At 42.8% G+C, this 25,013-nt stretch overlaps 1 protein-coding gene across 10 annotated transcripts in view; it reads left to right on the top strand.

Moving 5' to 3' along the window:
* FBRSL1 (fibrosin like 1) overlaps positions 1-25,013 on the top strand; it is a 724,351-nt gene that overhangs the window by 678,788 nt on the left and 20,550 nt on the right. For 9 of the 10 annotated variants that reach the window (XM_054006760.1, XM_054006766.1, XM_054006761.1 and 6 more), the window contains 4 exons: positions 12,829-13,222; positions 14,930-15,183; positions 21,555-21,715; positions 24,340-24,390. In XM_054006760.1, coding sequence (XP_053862735.1) covers positions 12,829-13,222; positions 14,930-15,183; positions 21,555-21,715; positions 24,340-24,390 — 860 coding nt within the window. The remainder of the gene's footprint in view (positions 1-12,828; positions 13,223-14,929; positions 15,184-21,554; positions 21,716-24,339; positions 24,391-25,013) is intronic. The other variant, XM_054006757.1, reaches the window with a different exon arrangement.

Here is a 25,013-nt window from a genome sequence, read left to right as displayed (position 1 = left end):
CTAAGGATCAGCAGGAAACAAGTGAGCATTTTAATTGGAATTTCCACTGGGCTAAAGACAAACTTGACAGAAAGATATACCAGTGATAGAACTAGTAACTGAAACCACTTGCATTCCCTAATCAAAATTTTCCCTGCCAGTACATCTCCTCCTCTCTATGTACAGTGAAGTACCACAAGAAGTCTCTACTAATGACCCTCTTAGAATATCAGTCTTTCATGTGTGACATGCATGTTGCCCTCATTAGCTAAAGGAAGCAGATCAAGATTACGCAGACTGGATTACTGAGGTGAGCTGAAAGGTCGGCATCTCAGCAGCATTGCTGCTCTCGTTTTTGTAATCAAGAGGATTGTTTTAAAACAAATTAATTTCAAGGCAGACTAAATTTTGGGCCTGTCAACTTTGACACTGGCTCTTTAAGAAATAATTGTCAAATGTTCTACAGTGTCTTTTTGGTACATAGAATTGCCATACTAGATCAGACCCCAACTCCATCTAGTCAGTATCTTATCTCTGGCAGGGGCCAGCACAAGATGCCTCAGAGGAAGGACTAAAAGCCCCATAGTAGACAGACATAGGAGAATCTGCCCCCCAGAATTGGTCTGTTCCTGATCTATAATAGCTAGAGATTGTCCTGAAGTGGGATTTGATATCTTTCCACAACATTTTTGTTATCATTAATTGTAATAATTCTGGGTATTCATGATCTCCATGTAATGGCCTATTCCATTTCTCCAGCGTGAATTGCTTTATCCTTCATAATTTACTGTGTACTTTAGTTGAAAAAAAAGCCTCTATCACATGGTGCATAAACACAAGAAATATCTAGGCATGGTCCAGTGCAATTTATAGAATCAGGCACAATCATTTTGAATTAATCAAATCTAATTAAGGCAATGCATTGTGGGCTGTGAGGTTAGAAATAAATACTTGCCTAAAGCCATTGCAATGATAAATGAATGCAGCATATTCAGGGCAAAATCTCATCCTTGTTTTAGAGTTATCCATGTGTGGGGAGAACAGAGTGAAACAGTGGTGTCACTCAGCTTACACTAGAGGTACCCTGCATGCATTGCATTGCATTGCCTTTAAAAGCAAACACGTGCTCCAGCTAGTGCAGGTCGCTGACTGCAGCATGCACACTAGCCAATTGAGGCTTATGGGGATGGGGATGGACAAGCCCCCAGGCTGGCAGACCACATCTCCTTACAAAACCAGGGGCTATATACTAGCTAAGTATTACTGTTATTACATTAGCAAGGCAACGTTGCCAACTCACGTAATTTCACAATGAATCCTGCAATGTTCGGTGGTGTTCTTAAAGCAGCCATGTGAATACAGGAGAATCTCTGCTTTCATGTTAAAGGGAAAGTAAGTTTGTAGCCTTCTTGGTTGTGTAGAACTTTGTAAAGATGAGCGGGGTGAACCCAAAAGGCCCAGAAACCATAAAGTAAAGAAAAAGAGCCCCAAATACAATATTCTTAGAAGATCTCATGATTTTTAAGCCAACCTCATGCTTGGGGTTTACAGTGCTGGCTAGGTGTCTCTCCAGCCATGTCTTGTGCATCAAAGAGAGAACCTGCCCTGTCACTTACAGTGGAGAGAGAAGCTGGTTTTGCTCACTTTGCTCACCCACCCAGAGCGGGACCTTGTCCTTACCCTACAGAACAAACTGTTAAAACTTTGCTCTCTGCTGAACAATTGATAAGGTGTAAAACAGTTCATTTTTAACTATCATACATTTGCATTTACAGAAAAAAAGCAGCTCCCGAATGGTAAACTGGGGAGCACTGCACAGAGGCTGCTTTCAGCTTCAGGTGCTGTTACACAGCTGAGCAAACATGCCTTGCTCCTTGTATATTTTTTTTTCCTGGAGAAATGTTGGGGTCCAGGATTAGATGGTGGTTATTTAACTTGAAAATAAATGCCCAGCATAAATATAGGCACAATTTATCCAAATCTTTGAGGAATTGTAAAGGGGTGGTAGTGATCCTGTATTGTTTATTTGAAGAATATTTTACCGAAAGTCTTTTAAATTGCCTTGTCCCTCCCCTGTATTTCCTTTCCCATCATTGCTTCCCAGCAGGGCGAGCCGCCACCTCCTGCCCAGTTCATTCAGCGATGTCGCGATCCAGCATTGGCAGTGTCACAATTCATTGCTGTAGAGCTGATGCTGCAGCTTCAGGCGCTGCATTTTGAAATCGCTGCATGAACAGCCAGGAGAAGGAGGAGAGTTTGTGGACTCAAGTCCTGTACTGAATATCGATGTATTCAGACTGAAGGTAAATCAGTAGGGGAGTAATGCTGCATTATTGTGGTGAAAGCTGGGATTCTCCACTGATCGCGTTCTTCCTGTTAGATCTTAAAGTGAGAGCCCTTCTGCCCATCTCTGGTGAGTAACCAGGTAGAAATTAATGATTCCATGGCATTCCATATCATTTTCTTTAAAAAGGTAGGAAATAATCCTCTTGACCTGTTCAAGGATCTGTCTTAATTAGAGCAGTGAAAATCTTCTTAGTAATAAAGGCCCTATAACCAGGTCAAACTCACCCTGGGTAAAATTTTCCAAAGCACTTACGTGACTTAGGGGCCTAAGTTTCACTGAAGAGCAGGCTCCTGCACATGCATAAATCCCTTTTGAAAATTGAATGTAGGCGCCTTTGTCATTTAGGTGCTTTGGAACATTTTACCCCTAGTTTCAGATTTTGATAAACTCACAATTTAAGCCAGGTCCACTGCACCCAGTTTCAAGCAAACCTGGGTCCAGTTACATTCCAGGTGGAAATTGCATGCAAGTCATTGATTTCACATGTATCAACTCAACACCCAGCAGTACGTACCGCTTTAACTGAGTTTCTTTTTGAACGCTGGGTCTGTATCAAGTTGAAACTCATAGTGTGTTGAGCCCTCCCTCCACTCCCCACCAGAAGAAAAGATTCCTACGATTTCTGCAAACTGAAAACATTGGTTTCCTACACATAACTAGTTCTTATCCTTCGCTTGAGTGTGATCTGGGATGCATAATGGGTACTCAGTTTGCCTACTGAGTCACTGTATTACAGCTAACTCATTCATTATTTAAGATCTAAATGGAACAGTATAAAACAATATCCCATTTGGTGAACTCATGATCACCCGGGCATGGAAAGGAGAGAGGGTGCTCTTTGCTTTGACATTTTGGTTACTTATGTAGGGCAAAACTCTTCCCTTGGATTTAAGCCCATTTGGAGCCATGTACATGCATCTGAAGGCAGAATTTGGCCTTACATATTAAAGTCCTCTGTTTTGCTGTAGGTTTCTAATGGGTTTAAGAAATGATAGACTAGCCATCTCAGAACACAGAATTTGCTCCTATGAATGACCATTGTTCTCAATACAGCCCAGGTACAAGGGGATGGGCACTTCCATAAGCATTGTGGTGTTGTGTACAATACACACTGTGATGATGGTGTACAATAAGCTGAAGCATGAACTGACATTTCATATGCATAGTGCATGCCACATTCTGGAAAAGAGATAATAGCCTTATTTGATCTTCCCAGCTCTGTTCTCCACCGCCAACCTTCTGGGGGAAAAGATACCTGCCTTGTTCTTTCAGTTCTCTGTGTGGCAGTGAGATCAATAAACTCTCTCCCTTGTAAAACTGCGCTTACCCGGAATGGCATGAAAAGAGGAACCATCCATGCTAAGACACACAGATTGCTGTGCCTCACTACTTAGTTGCCCTGTCCATTTTCAGGTGAGAGCAATATTGCTGCATGGGTGCATGATTCTTATTGGCGCATCCCTTCCAGGAGGCCCCTGAGTTGCTCAATCTATCATCCTTCATTAGGAAAGCTATTGGCAGTTAATTAAGTGGCGATGGACCCAAGCCATGAAACTAATCAAAACGAGTTCGTATAGTAACCTTCAGGCTGCGAATGGCTGGCTGTCGCCAATGAGGAATGTCACATTACTTTTTCTTCCCCCTTGTGGGCTCTCTCTCTTGGATCTGTCAAACCAGATTTGGACAGGAACCAGAGTGGCATGGAGAAATTATAACAAATCAGGAGCAATACGAGATGATGAGCAGGTAGAGGGAGTAAGAAAGTAGGTTTGTATGTTTCAGCACTGTTACCTCTTTTGGGCAGAGGTGCCAGAGAGGAAAGAAGCATCAGTGATCTTCCTGGTCAAAGAAAGTGGAATGGCCTTGACCCTGTGCCTGGTTGGCTGGATACGGGAAGGGTTCTGGAAATCTTGCCCCATTCCCAGCATAAAAGAGACCGTTTGACAGAGTTCTTTTTCTTGGTCTATGAGTGCTCTTTCTCAGACCTTGTCTACACTTGCGGTGACATGAAGGGTACATGTAACTACACGCTGCAGTGAAAGGCAGGCTGCATCTACACTCGCTGCGGTGTGGAGCGGGGAAAGGCTCCAGCAGTAAGGAGGCAGTTGGGACACTATGGGGCTAAAAATAGTATTTTAGACCTGGGAGGCGCTGTTGGGCATACAGAGAGAGAGCCTTGTAGGATATATACCTTAGAGTTCAGGGCACACTATGCTACTCTGCTTGTCTAGGCAGGGCCTCACTGTCCGCACCGCTGTTTATACCTGTGCTAGCTGCACATGCAGTGTCTGTCTAAACAGGATATTCTATAACCTGGCAGATCCTTTCCTTGTAGCAATAAGAAAAGGATTTGGCATTTAACCTCTTGAAATTAAACCAGTGTGAACTTCAATAGCTCAATCTTATCAGGGCTTTGCTATAATAACAAATTGTGAAAAAGTGTAATCATGTTTCCAATGTGACCTTGGCAAATCTGCTTTCTTCTGGGATGCGAGAGAGATTAGGTGATCCTAAACAGATGTCTGTTTTGAAAATAATACTTCATATTATATACATATGAACGGCATGTGAAAGATACAATTTAGAGAACTGAGGCCTGAAAGGAGCTCTAGATAACAAGCTGTTCTAGTATGCCGAACAGGAATTGCTCTTGGAGGTTTGAGCTATTGATCTATTGGTGGGGGTTTAATTTCAGTGTAAAGACCTGTGTTCATGATTTAATTGGAGTGATTAATAACTCACTCACAGGGCCAGATGGGAATCAATATGGATTTCAAACAGCAAAAGTAGTACGTTTTCCCATATAGTGTAGCAGCTGATAGTTTGTTATTTGCACTTGCTAGACTAATTAAAACCACAAGATTCCTTGATATACAATACAGCAGGGTTTTTGTCTTTTTAAAAGCTTCAACTTATTTAGGTGAATGCTTGGGTTTGAGGTGAATATTTGTTTGCTTGGGATTTGGTAGGCTCCTTAATAACCTATATATCCTGCTTCTTGTCTATCACTTCAAAGTAAGATTGTTCCTACAATACAGTATCCGCTGCAAAAAACCCTTACCTAGTAAACACAAGATGCTTGTATTGTTTTGTGGTCAGGGCAGTAAAATGCCCCTTACGTCATTGCTTTTCAGCTAGCCGGCATCCGCTTAGGAGCAGGACTGAAGGGATTTAACCTTGCAGTGTTTGATCCAGTGTTATAGTCCTGGATTAAAAGACAGCATGAAACTTCCAATCTCATTACAACCCCAGCATTCGCAGTAGGTGCCTGGGCTGCAAATACAGCTTCAGCTTTGCATTGAATCCGTGCCAAAAGCGACTTTACTATGAAAGTGCAGTGTGACTTACTTTTCTGAGGATTTGAATGATGTTCCTTGTTCTTTATGCCCTGGCCTCAATCCTTACGTTTGGTGCCCATTTCCAGTCAGCTTTTGCAGCTTCAGAGTGTCGTCATGCATGCTTGCAACTAACATGCCTGGATATAGCACCACAAGCTTGAAATATCCAGGAATAAAACACCCCATTAAAGAACCATAAAGCAGCAAATCAGCATCAAGTCCATAGATCTTAATGCTGTTAGAAACCATTTCTGAAAAGAAAAAGAAATACTCCTTTGTTCTGGAAGTTTTTCCCAAAATCCACACAGCTGGTTAGGAAGCAAAAATATTCAGCAGAAAATGGTTTGATTTGATATAAATATTTCTCAAGGAAATCTTTCACATAACTAATAATCTGATAATGCTAATGGAATAAATTCAGCATGCACGGGCATTTAATTGTTCGCTGTTAAGAAGGTAAAACCTATCAGGAAATTAGACTAGATTGCAGTGTATATAGTGCATATGATATTCACTATTTCCTAAACCACTTTGCTGAGTTAGTATTTCCGTGCTGGTAATGCAGTGACTATGTAGGCAAGGAAAACTGTTATGCTCCTGAGGGAGGTGGTCTATCCAGTTTTGAATGAAAATGTTGGAGAATCGCTACTCTCACACTTGAGAGTCATCAGCTCTGTGTTAAGACTTTGAGATGCTTTCCTTATCATACCATACTGCAAATGACTTTAAATGATCTTGCTTTTAAACTTGGGTGCTTCAGAAAAAACGGTACGCTTGAAAGTTAATTCTGAGGACTGAGCTGACGGCTTTTTGCCACTGTTGCTTTCTTCCAGTTTGAGAAGCTGAAGGCTTGTTACAGCCCCAGCATACAGCAATCTAGCAGGTTAAATGACTTGGGCAACACAGTTTATTAAAACTGGCAAGTGCTCGCTCCAGTTCTTTTCCTGATAGTCAAGGCTGTCTGCAAGAGTAATTGATAGTGGCAGCTGTTCTGAGGGTGTTTTAGATTGTTGCAAGACGATTTGACTTGACAGACAGCTCTGTACAAATGAACTGAGTGATAGGGGCTGAATCCAGCTTGATTGCAAAAGGAACTTCCTATTGAAAGACAGCAGCAAAACTCATTCACCAGAGATGAACTTTGGGAATCAGTGACAACAACAAAAAAGCTTCCCTCGCGCCTTCGTTCCAGTGATGCAAGCTCAAAGCAAGGCATGGCGATTTGTGCTTATATTTGGCCCATTTTCCCCTATGAGAAAAGACTTTCATATTATTATCTGTTGAACGTTCACTCTGTTGTGTTCAGAAGAGCATGCACCTTGGAAGAACACTCTTTGCATAATGGCATGGGATACACCAACTAGCCTGTGGAGCAGATCATTAGAGTCACAGGGGAGATTTAGTCTTTGCATCGTGATAGTAACGATTCACATTCTATGGCGCCTCCCATCCAAGGATCAGCATTAATGAATTAATCTGCATGGCCCCACTGAGGGAAAACAAGATCACCCCATTTTTACAGCTGGAAAGCCTGAGGCATAGAGAGGGTGCTCACAGTAACACAGTGAGTTAGTCACAAAGTTAATCATACTGCACCCAGATCTCTTGACTCATAACTTTGTGCTGTAACCATGAGGACACGTTTCCTCAGTTAAACTCAATGATATTATGAAAAAGATGAGATGTTATCTCAAGGTGCGAGAGCATATAGGTTTTGTTACTGCATAGACTTAGTACCTGAGTAGTAGTGTGCAGTTTTCCTACAGGTCACTTCTCTGTTATTGGCTCATAATCCTTGCTTATATTTCTATATTAAATACATTTTCCATATGTGATACCATTAAGAAAAAAAATCTGTATTTTTAGATACAAGTTGCAAGTCTTTATTTTCTTAACAGTGAGTTGCTGTTATTAGAGATATATGAAGGGCCATTTAAGTTGGACAACTTCCATACATTTGCTCTGGTAGCCTGAAATATACAGACCAAGCAGGTTAATCCATGGTATGTCTGGTATTTTAATTAGTGCTATCTTCAGTAGCCTTGGGGGGGAAATATAGAAACAAGAGCAAAAGTCACTTCATTATCCAGAGCTATCACTTACATAGCTCTTCTTACCTTCTACGCACTTTACAAACATCAGCTACTGTATTGTGTCCCAACGCCAAAGCAAAATGCGTTGCACCACCACACCACACACTTATAAGTATATATTTATGCTGATGATGTTACATATCCACCATACATAATGCTGTACACATACAAAGCACTAATTAAAAATTGTGGTGTAGCTTGATTAAATAAGCTCGTCCTTTGGATATTTTCTTTGTTCATTCCAGTTGCTGAAAATCTTGTTTTTACTTGACTGATTCCTAATTCAATGAGTTCAAAAGCTCACCTCTGTGGCTCATGAACTCATTTCAATATCTATGTCCCATTAACTCTGGTTGCTATGCTTCCACACATTGCTTGCTTCAGTTACAGTAACCATGGTGTTTGTATGGTTCAGGATTAGTAATAGCATGGGTTAGGTCTGTGCTCTACAGGAATGATGGGAGTGGAGTGATGGGTGTGCGGTTAGGTTAAAATAGGTTGCTGTTGGATTTTTTTTATAAAATGCCCTGGAATGGAGAGGATTGGAGACTTCTCTCTCACGTTATCCCACCATCTTTGTTTGGAACACATAGAAAGCAAGTGCAGAGGGCTAGAGAGCGCGTCCAAATGACACCACTTTCTTATTTCAAGAAACAAAGGAAAGATGCGCAAACGAGATGAGATAATTTCCAGTCATATCATATATGTGCTGACAAGTTCCGCAGCCACAAAGAGCAAGAGGCAGGGCAGCCGGTCTGGAAATGCTATTGCCCGAAGTACTGTTTGTATAACAGCAGCCACCTGTTGGAGTCCTCAAAGCAGACTTTGCAGATTTAATCCCCTGCACTTGAGCAACACTTAATCAGCTTGAAAGCAAATTCCTGTAATAGAACAGGTTTAATTTGTGTTTGGGACTTTTTGTATTGTATTTAGTCTGTAATGGTGTATACCAACAAGTGGGGTTGGGTGGAGAGGCAATTTTAAAAAAAAATTTATTCTCATAATAGATTTTAAATCCAATCAGATTTTACATCAAGTGTGTGCAGCAGGTTCATTTGGGCTCAGATAAACCCTTCAGGAATTTACTTTCCACTGCACAATCAGTTGTGTGTGTTGGTCGACTGTCCCTCTAGGACTTTTGAATCTTAAATCGATAATCCTGTATGTGCTCACAGATTTCCTGAAAGCAATAGCATAAGCCCTCACTACTGTTTAAAAATACAGACATTTTCTTCTTAGCCAAGTCAAATCTGAATAGTGAGGTTAGCAAACTGTTGATATTTTGCAACATTGCAAGTAACAGTTGCAGGTAATCAGGCAGACAAGAGTTACTGAAAATGAGAGTATTTTTATTTCCTTCGTTAGACCAGTTTCAATCGTGTCGTCCTCCTCTTTTTCTCCACTCACCCCACAAGAAGCAAGGTGTGTTTAACTGTCTTATTAACAGAAGAAAACGCTCTTCGTGGCAGAAGTCCCGTGTGCGTGGTTAGAAAATAAACAAAGTTGGCATACTGAAAAGAGGTAACGTTGTGCACGGTGGGGAATGGCAGATGCGTTCCAGCCTTTACATAGCATGGCTGAAACATGAATCATTGTAAATGTCAGATTTCCTGTGAAAGGAAGAGCTGAACTGACATGCGTTCAGCTTTAATTAAGCTTGAGTTATTGGAGCTGACTGTCAAGTCTTAGGCAAATTGGCTCAGCCTGTTATCATTAAGCATGAAAATTAACTACTCTAGGACTTGGTAAAAATAAACACATTTTTGTTGCTAGAATGTTCCAGTGTGCTATGGTGAATCCAGGTCTTGTTATGGGAGGCCGGGTGGGCTTGGTTATGCAGGTCTGTATGATCAGAGGGGGCTGAGGTATGTGACCCCTTGCAGAAAGTCTGAAAGAAGATATAACAGGCCCAAGGAACAATTCCACATGTGAACAGCAGTCATCTCTGATCAAGTGAAGGCAACTTGTGTAGAAGAGGTAAAAAATCTCTTAGCCAAGAGAGCGTGAGGTGGAAGGTCTTTTAGGTGTTTTGCGGAGGAAAGCTCTGAAGGTCTGGATATTGTTCTGGATGGACAATGAAATCACTTACAAGAATAAAAACACAGTTTTCTAGTAGAGCTCAATGAAGTTGGAACAAAGCTGATTTAGTTCTACTGTGCCACCTAAATGTACATGAACACACATGTAGATCAAGAATGGAAGGGGGAGTTTTGGCCAGGAATTTTCTTGGGCCCTTTAAATCACTGCCGGAGAAGCCGGTCCAGTCCGGCACGGCGTACCGGGTCTTGCTGGTACACCGTATCATACCGTACTGCCTTACTGTCACCTCTGACTGCAGTTATTAAAAAATGGGAATGGTGATAACCAATTCTATTAGACCCATCTATATGGGTTTCTCTCTGTAACTCACACCAGATCTTTCCTTTCTAAATACTTATATGTTCGTACTTGACATAGGGGTGAGGGGAAGGAGAGTCTCCTCTCTCATGCCTGGTGCTTTCCTGCTGCAAACAAATATGTATCCTAGTGTTTTCATTAGGTCTCGAATTGTTATCAGTCAAAAACTGAACACAGAGAAGCATTTCAGTGTTGCAATTTGAGAGATGTGAGTTTCCAGTAAGAATTAGACATGTGGCCCGCTATATTCTACAGCTGATTGGTCATTTCAGTCAGCAAGGAACTATAGGCTTTTGCTTTGAGAAACTTGCAAACGAGAGCTAATGCTGGAACCACAGGGAATCAATAGTTGTATATAAAACTGGTCGGACAGCTGCTTTTAATATAACACCTCATTGATTTGTTTTGGATCCAATTGATTTATTTTTTAACGCAGCTGTTTTAACTTTTATGGTGCCAATGTGTTCATTAGTCTATATTGCCTGTAATTACACTGTCTAAAGTTTAACTCTGAATAGGCCTATTGGATGGAATGAGCTAATAGGATTTCTTAGAACCTATGGTAAGGAATGGAACCTGAGTATTTTTTATGGGATGCTTCTAGATAACCATGGGATCTATAATTGTGAATATGCTTCCTTTGAAAAGCATATTGAGTGGCATGTTGATATCAGTGGCAAAACTCCCATTGACTTAAATTTAGCCAGGATGTCACCCATTGGATTTAGATGTATTAATAAAAATCGATGAACTGTTAGATTTTCAGAAATAATTACAATCACTTTAAGTATTAACTACAATAAAATCTATTTACCATTCATTATCTTTAAGTCCATAAACCAAATCACATCTGAAAAATACAGTGAAACTGACTATGTATAAAACTTTATATAGTAATTGATTTGGGACATCTCTAGATTGTCTCAGAATGGGGATCAACTGACAGGGGGTTGAACTACCATTTGATCCACTCAAAGCACTGGAATTTCTTTGGAATTCCCACTCATTTCTGCCACTCGTGCGTTACACAGTCACAACTCTTCCCAAGGTCATGAAAATAGCTTGTTTATTTCAGTGCCTTTCTCCCACTGTATTCTGGAGGTCTGTGTGTGTGAAATTGGCTTTTACCAAAGAAAGGAGGAAAATAATTTGACATCACCCTGCCATTGGATGTATGTTTTAAAAATACAAAATGATTTGGCATATTACAGGGAAGCAGAGAGCTTGATTCAATACTGCCTCCTTCTGGTTTCATGCCAGTGTAACTCCAGTGAAGTCACTGAAGCCAGACACTGATGAATCAGACACAGAGTAGAATAAGTAATGCAGAAATTGCTGCATGTTGTGTGCTGCTGTTCCCACACTTCATACATCATGAATATATTTCAGTGCTACCCGGCCCTTTTTAAGGTTAAGAGTTAAGGTAATTTCATAAGTGGAATTTGTCCATGTTAGTGTTGGGAGCATGCGTAGGTGAGTGTCCATGTTCCTTTCTCACATGTTTCTCTGTCGTATTCTCTCCGACACTTGGGTAGGCTGAAGATTATAATAAATAAAACCCTAAAATTATTTTGATATAAAAACATGTACAGTAAACCTAACACTTATACATCTAATGGGATGCATGTGTGTTGGAGAAGCAAATGAACGACAGACTCAGTCAATGGAAGGCTCCTCTTGAGATGAATTATGGAGCGTTCCTGCACTTCAGGAATATGTACATAATGTTAAAAGGGAGTTATCTCTGGGAATTGAGTGTTCAGCATGTTGCATGTGGTTTCTCTTCTTATTTTAGGTCTTTTTTTTTGTAGTCCTTGGTCTGATTTTTTGTTGTTGTTGCTGCTATTTAATCCCTTCTACTGGCTTGAGCTTCAAACTTCATTGGAAAAATGAAGACTCAGCATTTTACTTGGAAAAAATCTGTGAGGAATTTAACACATTAAAGAAACTCATTTTGATTGGTACCTATTAGCCATTCATTACCGTATTACTTATGATTTTGGCATATGTTACAGCAGTTAGTATGTTCTTTGATATCCACAGAACATTTAGGGTGAACAGCGCTGCCCTACTGTGCCCATTGTAGGTTTTCCAAGGCTGCTTATGTTCCATCTTCATATGTGAATGTGCATCCAATGAACAATCATTGTGACATCTTCTCTCTCATAAAAGGCCTTGGTATTCATCTCAGAAAGCATGCTGATGGGTGTTAAAGCATGCTCTTGTCAGTGATTAATTACCATCCCCATAGCTATGAATGGCAAGATATGCCAGGCAGGTTACCCTGAAAGACCATGGAGAAAATAAATGAACCAAAACTCTTGTGATCGGATTTACGGTTGTGGATTTATCATCTATTCCAGGAAATTAAATTTGGTGGGAAATGCATTAGCAGTAACTTGAGAAGCATTCCTGCTGTATTTAGTGTTCTGTAGTCGTAGTAAGGTTATATGTGTTTTGCGTCAAGCACCCCCTAGACAACACTTTGATCTTTTAGACACACTTGAACAAGGGCCATGTACTGGACAGACTGACAGACGAACATACCATCGTGTTGTGATGATACTCCCACAAGCTAAATATGACTTTGTTCTTACCAAGCAAATATTCTGCAAAATTGGAAAATAAACAGGGATGCTTCAGTATGTAATTCTTCTTCTTCTTTTTGTGTAAGGTCCAACCTTGAATGATAAACCTGAAGCTAAAGCAGCAACCATCCCAAAGGTGTCAGGGCTAGAGCGCAGCCGGGAACTGAGCACCGACGTGCCCTTCGTGCTGCCTATTCCCAGCCCCCAGCCAGTTGCTGCTGTTGTGACTTCCACTTCTTCTGCGCCCACGTCGAGCGCCAGGGCAAGCCCGCTGTTGAAGAAGGAGCCAGTGATCTCTGCACCAGCACCGCCAAGGCTCACACCCCAGCCACAGCCTCGACCACAGTCACAACCTCAGCCTCGACCACAGTCTCAGCCTCAGCTCATACCTGAGCTTCGGACCCAGCCTCAGAGTCACATCCCTCCCCCTCTCAGCTACCAAGTGCATCACCAGGTGGCCCAGAACGGACTCAATATCAGGTAGGGGAAAGGGGTGCTTGCATTGCTTCTTTGTGAAGCACTCAAACCCTACTTCCAGGGTACAGTTAATTGAAAAGGTATTAACATCTCTGTAGAATAGGCCATAGGCTTTCTCATTTCCTGGGAAAGGTGCTCTGCTTGGGAGAGGTATTGTATTCCTCTAGGCCAACACCACATAGCCATGTATTTCCAGCTGTGTTGGGTAGCTGCATGAAAGAGATTGTGACTGGAGCTTCCCCAACCAACAGGGGTTGTATGGCTGTGGTGCAAAACTTTCTAGGTCCGGCTTCCAATGCATTTGCAATTTTTCCCATCAGAACAGGTCAGCAAAGGATTTAGTAATTGGGAAACAGTTTGAGTTTGAACAAAACCATTTCCCGCCCCGGTGGACTCCAATTGTAAACCCATAGGCAGTCTTTGGATTTGGCATGGACACGTGTGTTCATATGACATTGGTGCAGTTTAATTGGTTCACCAGAGCTAGTGGGATATGGGGTATTGGAAAAAAAACAAATTCCATGTCCCATTTGGACCTTTTTGCAGGAAGCACGGTTCAAACTGAGGATGCATCACCTAACAGCAGCCTCAGAGTACGACTCTCGGTATAGAGCAAAAAAGATATTGCAAAGTAATATGTTCACCATAGCTGTAGGGCTAGCATGAGACTCAGTTTGTCCTTCAAATAATTTTCATCCAGTAGGTAAGATGTAAAGATTCATATTTCTTGAGTAGAAATAAAATGGGGGTGAGCTCGGCGAGAGAGGAGTCAATGTTACAGGAATAAACAGGGACATGGACAGTCCCTTTGATGGTGCAAAAAACACACCATTCCCCTCAAATCAGCCTGTTGAATTAGATTAATTCAGTGAACAATGTTTGCATCATTTTGTAACCTTTTAGCTGCATAAAGAACAAGATACAGGACTGTCATTTACGACCAGTTTGTCTAGCACCTCGCACAGTGGGGCCCCTCCCTGGTTGTGGCCTTTAAGTGCTACCGCAATATAAATATTTAATAACAACATCACATTGGCACTATTCAAACAAACACACAAGTATCTCAGAGTGCTTAGATAATCGCAAGACATGGGTATTGTGGGAGAATAGGGTAAATAATAATAATTGCATTGACATTACCCTTCCACCACCCCCAACAAAGCTCTTAAGGTGCTGTGCAACAGAATAATAAAAATCTTTTAAAAATAACATAATTAAAATAATACAATATATACTGATATATCATATTGATTATGTGCAATACCACTGTACAGAATGCAGGGCAGGCATAATATGATTGCCATAGCTCATACCAAGGCACTCGGAACATACAGAGTAACCGTCACCGAGCCTTGTGATCACAAGGGAATGTGTTGCCATTGGAAGGTCATCACAGGCTAAATAAAGGTGCAAATACAGCTGCCATTACAGCACCTCAGTCAGCTCACACACAGCTCTGGAGCTGCCACCTGTTCAGTCATGAAAGGGAGTGTCACCCAGAAGAACCCGAGCCATACCCTGCCCTGTTGGGAAAGGTCATTGAGATCTTTAACTCCCACCTCGACGGCTCCCCAAAATGGGCATAAAGGGCCGTGGTTTCATGCCTCTGTGCATTGTTATAGAGCCTGGCTGTCTCGGACACTGTGCCATTATGACTCTTGTATTGTAACACACTTTTTTTCTCTCGTCTCCACTTTTCTCTCCCCACAGCAGGAGCAGCAGCGCCAGCAGTGCAACAAGCATCAGCCTCCCCAAACACCTTCCCCTTTCCCCCCAGATCCCTCCTCACCACTCTTCCGGCCCAGCCCTGCCCCTCTCCATCTCTAATCTTGCTACCTCGCACTTCCCTCTCAGATCGCAGACCCAACACCAGCACCATCCGGCCATGTTCGCCACCCCACCCACGCTACCACCACCACCAGCGTTACCCACCAACAGCCTTGTGATACCAGGACACCCTGCAGGTAGGTCCTCTTCTTTTCACCAGGGCTGGTCTCCTGTGCATGCACAGTATTTACAGTGGGGTTAGGGGGTGTGCAAGCAAAAAAAAAACCAATGCAAACATCTCCTGAAATAGTCAAGAGTAGTATTATTACAGGTGAGAGACACTAAATTGGCCCTGCATGCTGTGGCCTAAGTTAACCTGCAGGACAAGTGCTGTATGTTCCTCATTCTCTGACAAAAGGAAGAGGGGGAGAGGAGGTGAATCTGAATATAAACTATTTAAGCTGGGATTTTCCATGGAGCTTAAGGGAGTTGGGCTCCCAACTGGATTTGGGCATCACGATCCCTTAGGCACTCTCGAAACTCCCAGCCTAAATTTATGTTCTCATTTAAACACGTTGCAGTCTGTGTTTTTGCTGCTGCCTTTGTTACCCAGCATGGGGAGGGGAGCACGTGCTCTTTGTAATAAGCTTTAGGATGGTTTGCTAAAAATTAGTTACTTCCTAGAGGGAGCAGATTGTCCAATCATACATTTCCACCATCACTTAGGTTTTGCCAGATATGCTGAGCTGTGCCTTTATTTATTTATTTAATAAGGACTGGTACTCAACCCCTGCATTGGAAGAAGCTGCAGTTTAGACCTTAGTTGAATACATTTTTTCTGGTGAGCGGCAGAATAATAAAATAGATTGGCAAGTGAGACATCCCCCTCCCCACTGTTAAAGTCTCCGAGCTCTGCCGTTAGACTTTTTATTGTTATTTTTGCAGTCTTTTTGAGAAGTTTACTTTGTTCCCCCCTCCGTCCCTATTGTCACTTCCGCTCTAAATGCCCCGTTGATAGTTCCTCCATTAGCCTGTAGCTGTTCCTGTGGGAGAGCCTGGCAGATGGAGACTTCCCTGAAACTCTGACTTGCTGGGCCTCCTTTTGATCTGGCATTTGACTCTATAACTAACTCAACAGGGATTAATGAGGACAAGGACTGACAAAAATGTACCCTTCTGTTTCCTATAAAGCCAGTTAACGAGAGTAAGGAGATGGAAGATCTACTGCCAGAAACTCTGATGACTTGGCATCCCGCTTTCATTTTCAGGGGCTCAATATCCCATTATTTAGAATAACTCTTTTAAAGGGGTGGAAATGAGAATTGCCCCCAAATGAACTCTCAAAACAACATTAGACCAAAATATTCTGGATCCCAACCAGGTCTTTCCTAGTAGATGCCTGCTTTCAAGGACCTGGCCCTGTCTAGAAATTCAGCCACATGACTGGGGACACACTGGGCATCACAGTGGGGATTTATTCTTCTTCCCCTGTTTAAGGCAAAGAGACTTACAATCTGAATTTGGCCATAGTGCAGACAGATCCTGAGAGGAGGAAATTAGAATGTTGTCACTGACAAGCTAGTCCTGCATCCACCCGTGAACTCAAGTGGAGTTTTCACTATTGACTTCAGTAAGAGCAAGATGAAGTGGCCTGCTCGTATATAATACTTTGTTAACAAAAGACAAGAGCTCTGCTACTAACAAATAAGTGATGCAGTGGGTTTGCCAATCAACTCTGGAGTGCTAGGTTCAAACTCCTACCAGCTGTGTTGTCCTTAGTATGGTGTCATGTTGCTTGGTCACACACAGGGCTGGCTCCAGGCACCAGCCTACCAAGCATGTGCTTGGGGCGGCACCTGGAGGGGGGCGGTGCTCACCCAGGGAGAGCGGGGCCGCGGCCGGGCTCTCGGCGCTCCGGCCGGTCGGGAGAGCGGGGCCCCGGCCGGGCTCACCACCCTCCCCCCGGCGCTCCGGCTGGCCGAGGAGAGCGGGCCCACGGCCGGGCTTGCCGCCCTCCCCTGCTGCTCTCCCCACCGGGGGGCGGGGAGGGGGCAGCGGGAGGGTTTTTTGCCTAGGGCGGCAAAAAAGCCAGAGCCGGCCCTGGTCGCACGTGTGCACTCAATAAAAGCACCAGGTTAGAAGAGACACTCAGAGGGAACCATGGGCCCTTTGGGTTCTTCTTTCTTTTCCCCATCTAGAAAAAGACCTGCTTGCTTTTGTCCCTTTAAATTTAAAGTAACCGCTGCCCTTTGGCACTTCTGCTCAAGTTCCTAGGCAGGGAGGCAGAGTTCACGTTGGCTTCCAGTATTTGCATGTCAGTGATGCTAATAAGTTAGGTCTGTGCATATCATTGTAACAAGGAAATGATATGCTTCTACTAGCATCTTTTTCTCTGGAAACCCAAAGCTTGAGTAGATAACTTACTAGTGACCCCCACACGAGTTGCTTGTCAGGAGCTCCATGGCTGACCCTGATATATGCTAGCCAAAGCTTTCTGTCCTCCCTTTTGAGTTTTAGGGGGTACTAACAACATTAGCAAAACAAAATGGCAGCCGTTTGTGTTCTTCTCTCCCTATCCCAGCCATAAGTGTACTCACACGCAGGAGACACTAATTATTGGGTGCTAGGGACTTAGTGGTAATACAAGTGACTGCATAGCTAGCAGGGCCGGCTCCAGGGTTTTGGCCGCCCCAAGCAGCCAAACAAAAACAAAAAGCCGCAATCGCGATCTGCGGCGGCAATTCGGCGGAAGGTTCTTCGCTCCGAGCAGGAATTGCCGCACGTGCCACCCCTCTCCGGAGTGGCCGTCCCAAGCACCTGCTTGGTAAGCTTGGTGCCTGGAGCCGGCCCTGATAGCTAGCTGTGTTATTGTGTGGCTAAACCCATTGTAACAGGCATCACTGATAGGCACAAATAGCTAGTCCTGATCCCACTCTCTAAAGCCCAATTTGCAACTGGGACACTGCTTGTATCCCCACTGTGTGATAGTCTCTTTTAGAAAGCTTCTTAATGCGTGCCAACCTGCTCCTCCTCCAGACTCTTCAGTGTCTATTCTTTTACTGACAAAGGCAAAGTTGCGGTATAGGGCTAAAGTCTGGAGCCAACCACAGATCCACCAGACTGACTTCAAGTCTCTTAAAGAAATTGGATATTGAGGCACTTACAGCTGCCAGCTCTCTTTTATCCCTCCTTCCAAAAAAAACATGAAGTGGATTATCTTGATGCTAACAGAGATATCCAGTTTCTTTGAGTCATGCCCAGATTTAAAAAAAATAATGTATTTTATTTTCAACAAACTACATTGTCTTTAAAGAGGTTAGATTTTAATTATAGTTATTTGCAGTATATTTTAGTGCTCATCCAAAGAAAATCTCACTTGTAGGTTCTTTACATTCAAGTACCAAAGTCTTGAATATTACAAGTAGTTTTATTTTGTTTCTCTCCATTTCTGCCCATGTGTTAATCTATTATTCTTATTTAATATTCTTGTAGCATGTAAATGGTGCTTTAAAAAGATATTGCACTTGCTCCTAGACTCTTAGGATAAATTTTTTTAAAGTATCCTACAATGACTTAGGCGTCTAAGTCCTATTTTCAAAAGTTATTTAGCATTTAACAGCCAAATTCCCATTGACTTTCAACGAGGCTTAGTTCTTAAGTCCCATTTTAAAAAGTGACTTAGGAACCTACGTCACTTATGGGTACTTTTGAACATTTGACCCTTGCAGGTGAACTAGAACGTCAAAAGGTTCATTTTCCCCTCTCTGTGATTCTGCTGCATCTTAAATGGGATGTTTTCTTGAAACCAATGGAACATCAGGATACAAGTCTCTTCAGCAGCGTGTGTGTGTGTGTTATCAGCATTCTTGATATTAGGACAGCAGCTGTTCTGTGTGTGTACAGCACCTAGCACAATGGAGTCCTGATCCAGAGCTGGGGCTCTCAGGTGCTCCTGCAATGGAAAGAATGAATAACTATAGTATGCCTGTCAGACATACTTACCATAGCACATAGCAGATGAAGAGGATACTTGCTCTCAGTATTCTATTTACTGCAGATGATTTATAACATTTCAGTATCTTCCATAATTCTAAAAGACCCAAAGAAGAGCTCTGTGTAAGCTCAAAAGTTTGTCTCTTTCACCAAAAAGATGTTGGTCCAATAAAAGGTATTATCTCCCCACTTGCTCTCTACAATTCTAGACAAAATTTAAATAAGAAATAATCAGGAATCTCCTGGATTAATGGTAAATCTGATTTAAAATCTGAGATGAATCCTGTTCATTCCCCCTTCCAAAAACAAAAAGATAAAGGTTTAATTGAGTTATTCATTACAAATTGAATATTGTTGAACCTGTTTCATCTAAAGCCATTTGTTCCATGGAAACCACTTCATAGACTTTTCAGATGCAGAAGTTATAAATTTGGGATAATGCTAATATCACACACACATCATGGAAAAGGAAGCACGTTTCAAATGCATAAAGAAACTTCATAGGAAATTAAGAGAGACAAATCTGCTAAAACTGATTCCACTCCCTATTACCTCCCACCCATATCCAGACCACCTCAAATATTTCAGGGTAAACTCATGAAATTTTCATAGTGGGTGAAATTCATTCCTTTGCAGAGGGCCATGTTAATCCGGCATTGAAGATTTCAGGGGACATAGACCTTGTGAGTTTCACCCATAGTGCCTCAACAACAAAAAATCTAGCTCATGACCTATGCATGGCCCAAATTAATTACAACTAAGAAACATCAGACACCTAGCTAAGGTGTCACTTACAAGTGCCCTATCAAGAAACTAGTTTTTCAATGCAATTTAAAAGCTATAAACATTTATTCCATTCTAGGAGGGCCTTTTTGTAACTAATGTTGTTTTCCTTATTATGGGCCTGATCCTGCAAAATGCAGAGTGCCCTAGGCTCCTTGTGTTGGAATGAATGGGAGCGGACGATACTCTGTGCCTCACGGGATCAATCACTGTGTCAGGGTCTCTTTGCAAAAGTGGTGCTAGCTAAGAAAGGGGGAGACAACTATTACACTGAATAAAAAATATGTCATGCTGGGCTAAGGGCCTGATTTTCAGAAGAGCTCAGCACATAGAGTGCTTAGCGCTGTTGAAAATCTGTCCCCATCTGGGGACCAAGGGCCAGTTACCCTCCCATATTGATACTGAAGGGAGACCCTGTATCAGCTGATAGAACATTTTTCTTTTTATAGCAGCTGCAACCTTCTTCAGATCTTGACCCAGTGAAATGAAATGTGTCTCCTCCTTCTTCTCCCCCTCTCTTCCCCCCCAGTTTTCGCATGGGAAAATAAACTGGAGGCGGAGGAGAGAGAAATGTCAATTACTATCTGATAAAAAAGATGGAATGTTTAGAAATATAGTATTAAAGGTGTTGAACCTCTCCCAGAATTGGTACATTATTTGGAACAGATATCTCAGGCTTCCGAGTCCTCAGCCCAAGTGTTCTCGGGTGCACAGTTCATGCTCCCCCCACTGGTTATATCAAAAGGAGGGGAGTTATGTCCAAGCCCGTGGGCGCTACTATGGAACATCAGCCTGAACTCACAGGCCCATGTGCTTAAATACAAATCAACCAATGAAATGTGTAAATTTGGTGGAATTTTCAGCCCGTCTTGGTTGGTTGGTTGATGGTTACCATTAGTCACCTGGTATGCCCCAGCTTGATTCCTGAGCTTTGTTTTTCACCTCCCAGGCCAGGGAGTAAAGTGAAGGCAGCAAACTCAGCCACAGCCCAGAGTTTGAGCCTCACTGTACTGTGGATCAAATCCTGCCAGCTGAAGTGAGGCCTGTGGAGTTGCCTCCTGGCAAAAAGAGCCACTTAAAAATGCTGTCTTGTGATCAGGCACTAACCTGGCTGCTTCCCACACACAGAGAACCCAGTGAAGCCAGTCATGTTAGACCGTTTGTGTATCTCTGTGGATTAACCATTGTTTTCCTTGAAGGGATGGTGAAGTTTATATGCTGTCATTTCTCCATCCCATCACCTTTGCTGTGGTTTTTAAAGTGCCTTTTTCAAAGGGACACCGAGAGGTCAAATGTGACCAAAAAAGAGAATTTAACAAACTTAAGACCAATGCAAATGTTCCCCAACCTTTTTTTTAATTTCAGTGGGAACAGGTTTGTCTTGCTTATTTTAAAACCAACCAATACTCCTGTGCAGTGCTCCCAACACAAACATTGCAGCCTTTTTCTAGTGCAGGAAAAAGCTGGATGTGAGACTGACTAGTTTATTTTCACTGTCACAGCTGAGGCTAATGCACCAAAAACAGAAAAAGGGGAGATGTTTATAATTCTTCCAGTATTGATAATGTAAAGTGGGGTTGTAGCCTAGGGAAGCGGAGTCTGTTGTGGGTTGGGAGGAAAGGGAGTCATTCCAGTTTTGTTTTTTAATTTGATAATGTCCCTTTTAAAGTGTCCTAACCTCAGTATTCATGGCTGGGTTGGGGGAGCGGGGAGGGGCAAGCTTGTTTATGCTTTATGAAGCCCCACTGTGTTTTCTGCTGTGATGACTCATGGTGTTCTCTCTTGTCTTTAGATACCAGCCTGTTGATATCATTCAACCAACCAATCATGTATTGCCAGCCTCATTCGGGGATTCTGATTGGTACTTTGTCACAGGCATCTCTCTTACCTCCACCAATGAGTCCTCACGTAGAAAACCACCACAGCATGACCTGCAGAAACAGGGAATGCCAGGTGAATATCTGACTCTCTTCTATATCTTTGTGAAACTCACAGGCCAATGGGCCTTTGTGTCTTTTTTTTTTTTTTTTTTTTTCTCTCTCTCTCTCCTCTAGATCATGAGCTGCTCAGGCAAGAGCTGAACAACCGGTTTCTGGTTCAGAGTTCGGACCGGGCCGGTGCCTCTCTTGGCCCGGTGCCATTGCTGAGGGCAGAGTTTCACCAGCACCAACATACCCACCAGCACCAACACACCCACCAACACACATTCACTCCTTTTCCATCCAGCTTACCCCAGACGCCGCTCATGCCACCCTCTGCACCTCCCATGGTGCGTACCCCAGCCCAAAATGTGAGGATAAGTAAAGAATCTTGGGGCAAAAGCATAACCCACCGTACCAAAATCAGTCCTCTTTATTTCAGACTGGCTTCTCTCTCTCCCATCCCCCAAGAAGCCCTGCTCCTGACTTAATTAAGCCCCTCCATTCTTGAAGGATGCTCTCCTTCCCATTCAGAACCAAGAACATTTATCATCCCGGTTCCCTTGTGCTCCTACCAATAAACAGATACACTGTGTGGTTCTCAGGCCTCTTTATCTCTCCTTCATGGTAAACTGTCAGCTCTGTACTTTTGTTTAGATTAACAACCCATCCTTGGAGCTGCATCAGCTGGCTCAGCTCCTTGACACACCCGCACACACATGCACAGAGATGCCAGAAGAATAGAGGTTTCTAATATAAACTAAAATGTCAAGAAAGGTTTTGTGGAACGATATATTTGGCTCTCTATACTGGAGCATATAATGCGGGTCTGCTTGCTGTTCTTACTGTAACACAGTACTTGCACTGTTTGAGTTCAGTGTTGTCCTGTCTGTTTTATTTTCTGCTTCCCCACACTGTGTCCTGTAGACAATCTGGGTATTTATTATTTGATTTGGTCAGCAAACACTAATTTAAATGGGGCTGGCTCTTATGGGACAAAACCTTCTGGCCATCGAATAAGCTTTGTCATTTCGTCACTGACCGTGCTTTCTGCTGCTGTTAACAAAATCTAAGGGTATCTGGCATAAACCAGCTTTGTCAGTTCTTTTAAGCACACTCTCCGTACATCCCTGGCAATTATTATTTTGTTAGGTTGAAAAAGCAAGCTTCAGCTTTTTCTTCCTCGGTTGCATGCCATATCTAAAACGTACAGAGTCCTCTTCGACCAGGACCGGCAAAATTGAGCAATAACCATTAAAGGCAGCATTTGGAGAAAACTATCAAGGATTCATGGGAAATAATATTTCTCGTTTTTCTTCCTTGGTGTGAGTTACAGGACGCCATTGTTCGGTGATAATCCGCTTAGCGACAGAACAATGAAAGCAATATCTCCCGCCCCAAATTGAGCCCCAGGTGCTTGCACAGCGTAGCCATGTGCAAATACCTTCTTCTCTTTTCTTCTGCTGTGTAAAACAACCCTCTAAACATTCCTTGAAACCTGGTGTGTTATTTGAGAACCCTGATATCTGATCCCGCTGACAGCTCCCTCCCCGCCCACCCACGCCCTGTTGATGTCAGACTTTCTAGTGAAAACAGCTTGCAAGGCTCTTTTGTTGTATTTTACTCACATCTTCTTATATTTCACTAAATAAGGTTTATTAACCCTAATGCCAGAGAGGAGTGTTGAAATCTCCAGCTGCATGTGTTTAGTAATTTATGGTATTTACACTGGCGGGTACATGGCTCCAGTAATAACTGTAATTAATGAAATTACAAATCTGCTCTCCTGCACGTAGGATAGCGTGTAACAGCAGCTGACTTGCCGAATGAACAGCATTCTGAGGGGGGGGGGTCCTTGCTCCCTGTCCCTCGCCCTCCTTGGTCCCCAACAATACTTATTGTTCAAAGATGAAACATATACATTATTTTCTTCAAAAGATATTCAGGACCAATGCTGGTGAAAATAAATATGGGACCCGGGTCACATGCGTGGAGGTGTTAAAACCCTGTGATGGGGGCGTTCAGAGTCAGGCTTTCTCCCGTGAGCACTGAACCTCTCCTTTTTTGGGAGGGGGGGGGGGTTAATATAATGATTTCTATGCCTGGGGCCCTTTCCAAAAAGCTATCTTAACCATATTGGCATTGCCCATACAACAGGGAGGGGGAAATTGCTGGTTGCACTAGATATTTTGTTTTTGTATTAGCTTGGTAATTAGAGCTGGGCCAACGTTGTAGAAGTAAGATCTGGATTAGAATCCAAACTTCCCCAGCATTCTAACTTAGCGCTGCAATTCAGCTCATTAAGTAGAGATGCCAGATTTGGATCTGGGAACAACTTCCCTACATTTTTTTGGATGGAGCGAGTGTTCCAATCAGAGGTCTCTCTTGATAATAAGGAGGGGACCAATTTGTGCGAAATTTGTTACTCAGAGAGGTACTTCGGGGGCTGGTACACAACCAGGTGCTATAATTTTATCGCTACTAATCAACTTCGGGAGAACTGGTCACTCCCTCCTGAATGAGTGTGGAATAGTCAGTCTCCCATGTTCTGTTAAATGCTGTACAAAGGGGCCATGATTCACTTATGTATGTAGAAATCTGGGTTCATTATGTGTTGTGGAACGCAAACTCAACTTTTCTTTTCTCTTTTACTTCCAGTTTGACAAGTACGCTCCCAAATTAGACAACCCTTACTTTCGACATTCCAACGTGAGTGCTGATATTTTGAGACAGTTCCACTGTTTATACTTCCGCTTACTAGTGCATTGCTCAGATGTCTTTAATTGATACAGGTGGCGGTTTCGATTCATCTGTCCATAAAGTTTTCCTGTTCTTGTTTGAATTGTTTGTAAATGTAAAATCTTGTACTTTTCAACTTTGTCTTCTGCGTTTTCTTCACTTTCCTTTTAAATTGCTGTGCCTGGGAAGGTGGGGAGTGCACATAGATTTCTCATAGTGTGGATTACTGCAGTCCCGGTGCAATCAGAGCTTCACACAATGCAGTGCCAAAGAGCACATGGTCCTTTCACAAGACAAAGGGTACAGCTACATGGCAATGAAAGACCCGTGGCACAGCAGTGGCTGGCCCAGGTCAACTGACTCGGGCTCATGGGGCTCCGGCTGCAGGGCTAAAAATTGCAGTGTAGACATATCCAAAGTGGGACTAGTGGCTTCATCCTGCTCCCCATTTCTCCACAGCACCAAAACTGCATACATTTTTGGTATTTGGTGTACAGTCTGCGTTCAGGAGAGCAGGAGGCCCAAGCAAATCTTAATACAGTGCTTTCACCATTTCTAGAGAATGGGGTGGAGGTGAGCCTTTGTCGGTTTCA

This window comes from Malaclemys terrapin, chromosome 16 (assembly GCF_027887155.1).
Source record: "Malaclemys terrapin pileata isolate rMalTer1 chromosome 16, rMalTer1.hap1, whole genome shotgun sequence".
Lineage (NCBI taxonomy): Eukaryota > Metazoa > Chordata > Testudines > Emydidae > Malaclemys > Malaclemys terrapin.
The sequence above is the reverse complement of the archived record's forward strand: the minus strand, read 5'-3'. Positions and strand labels throughout refer to the sequence as shown.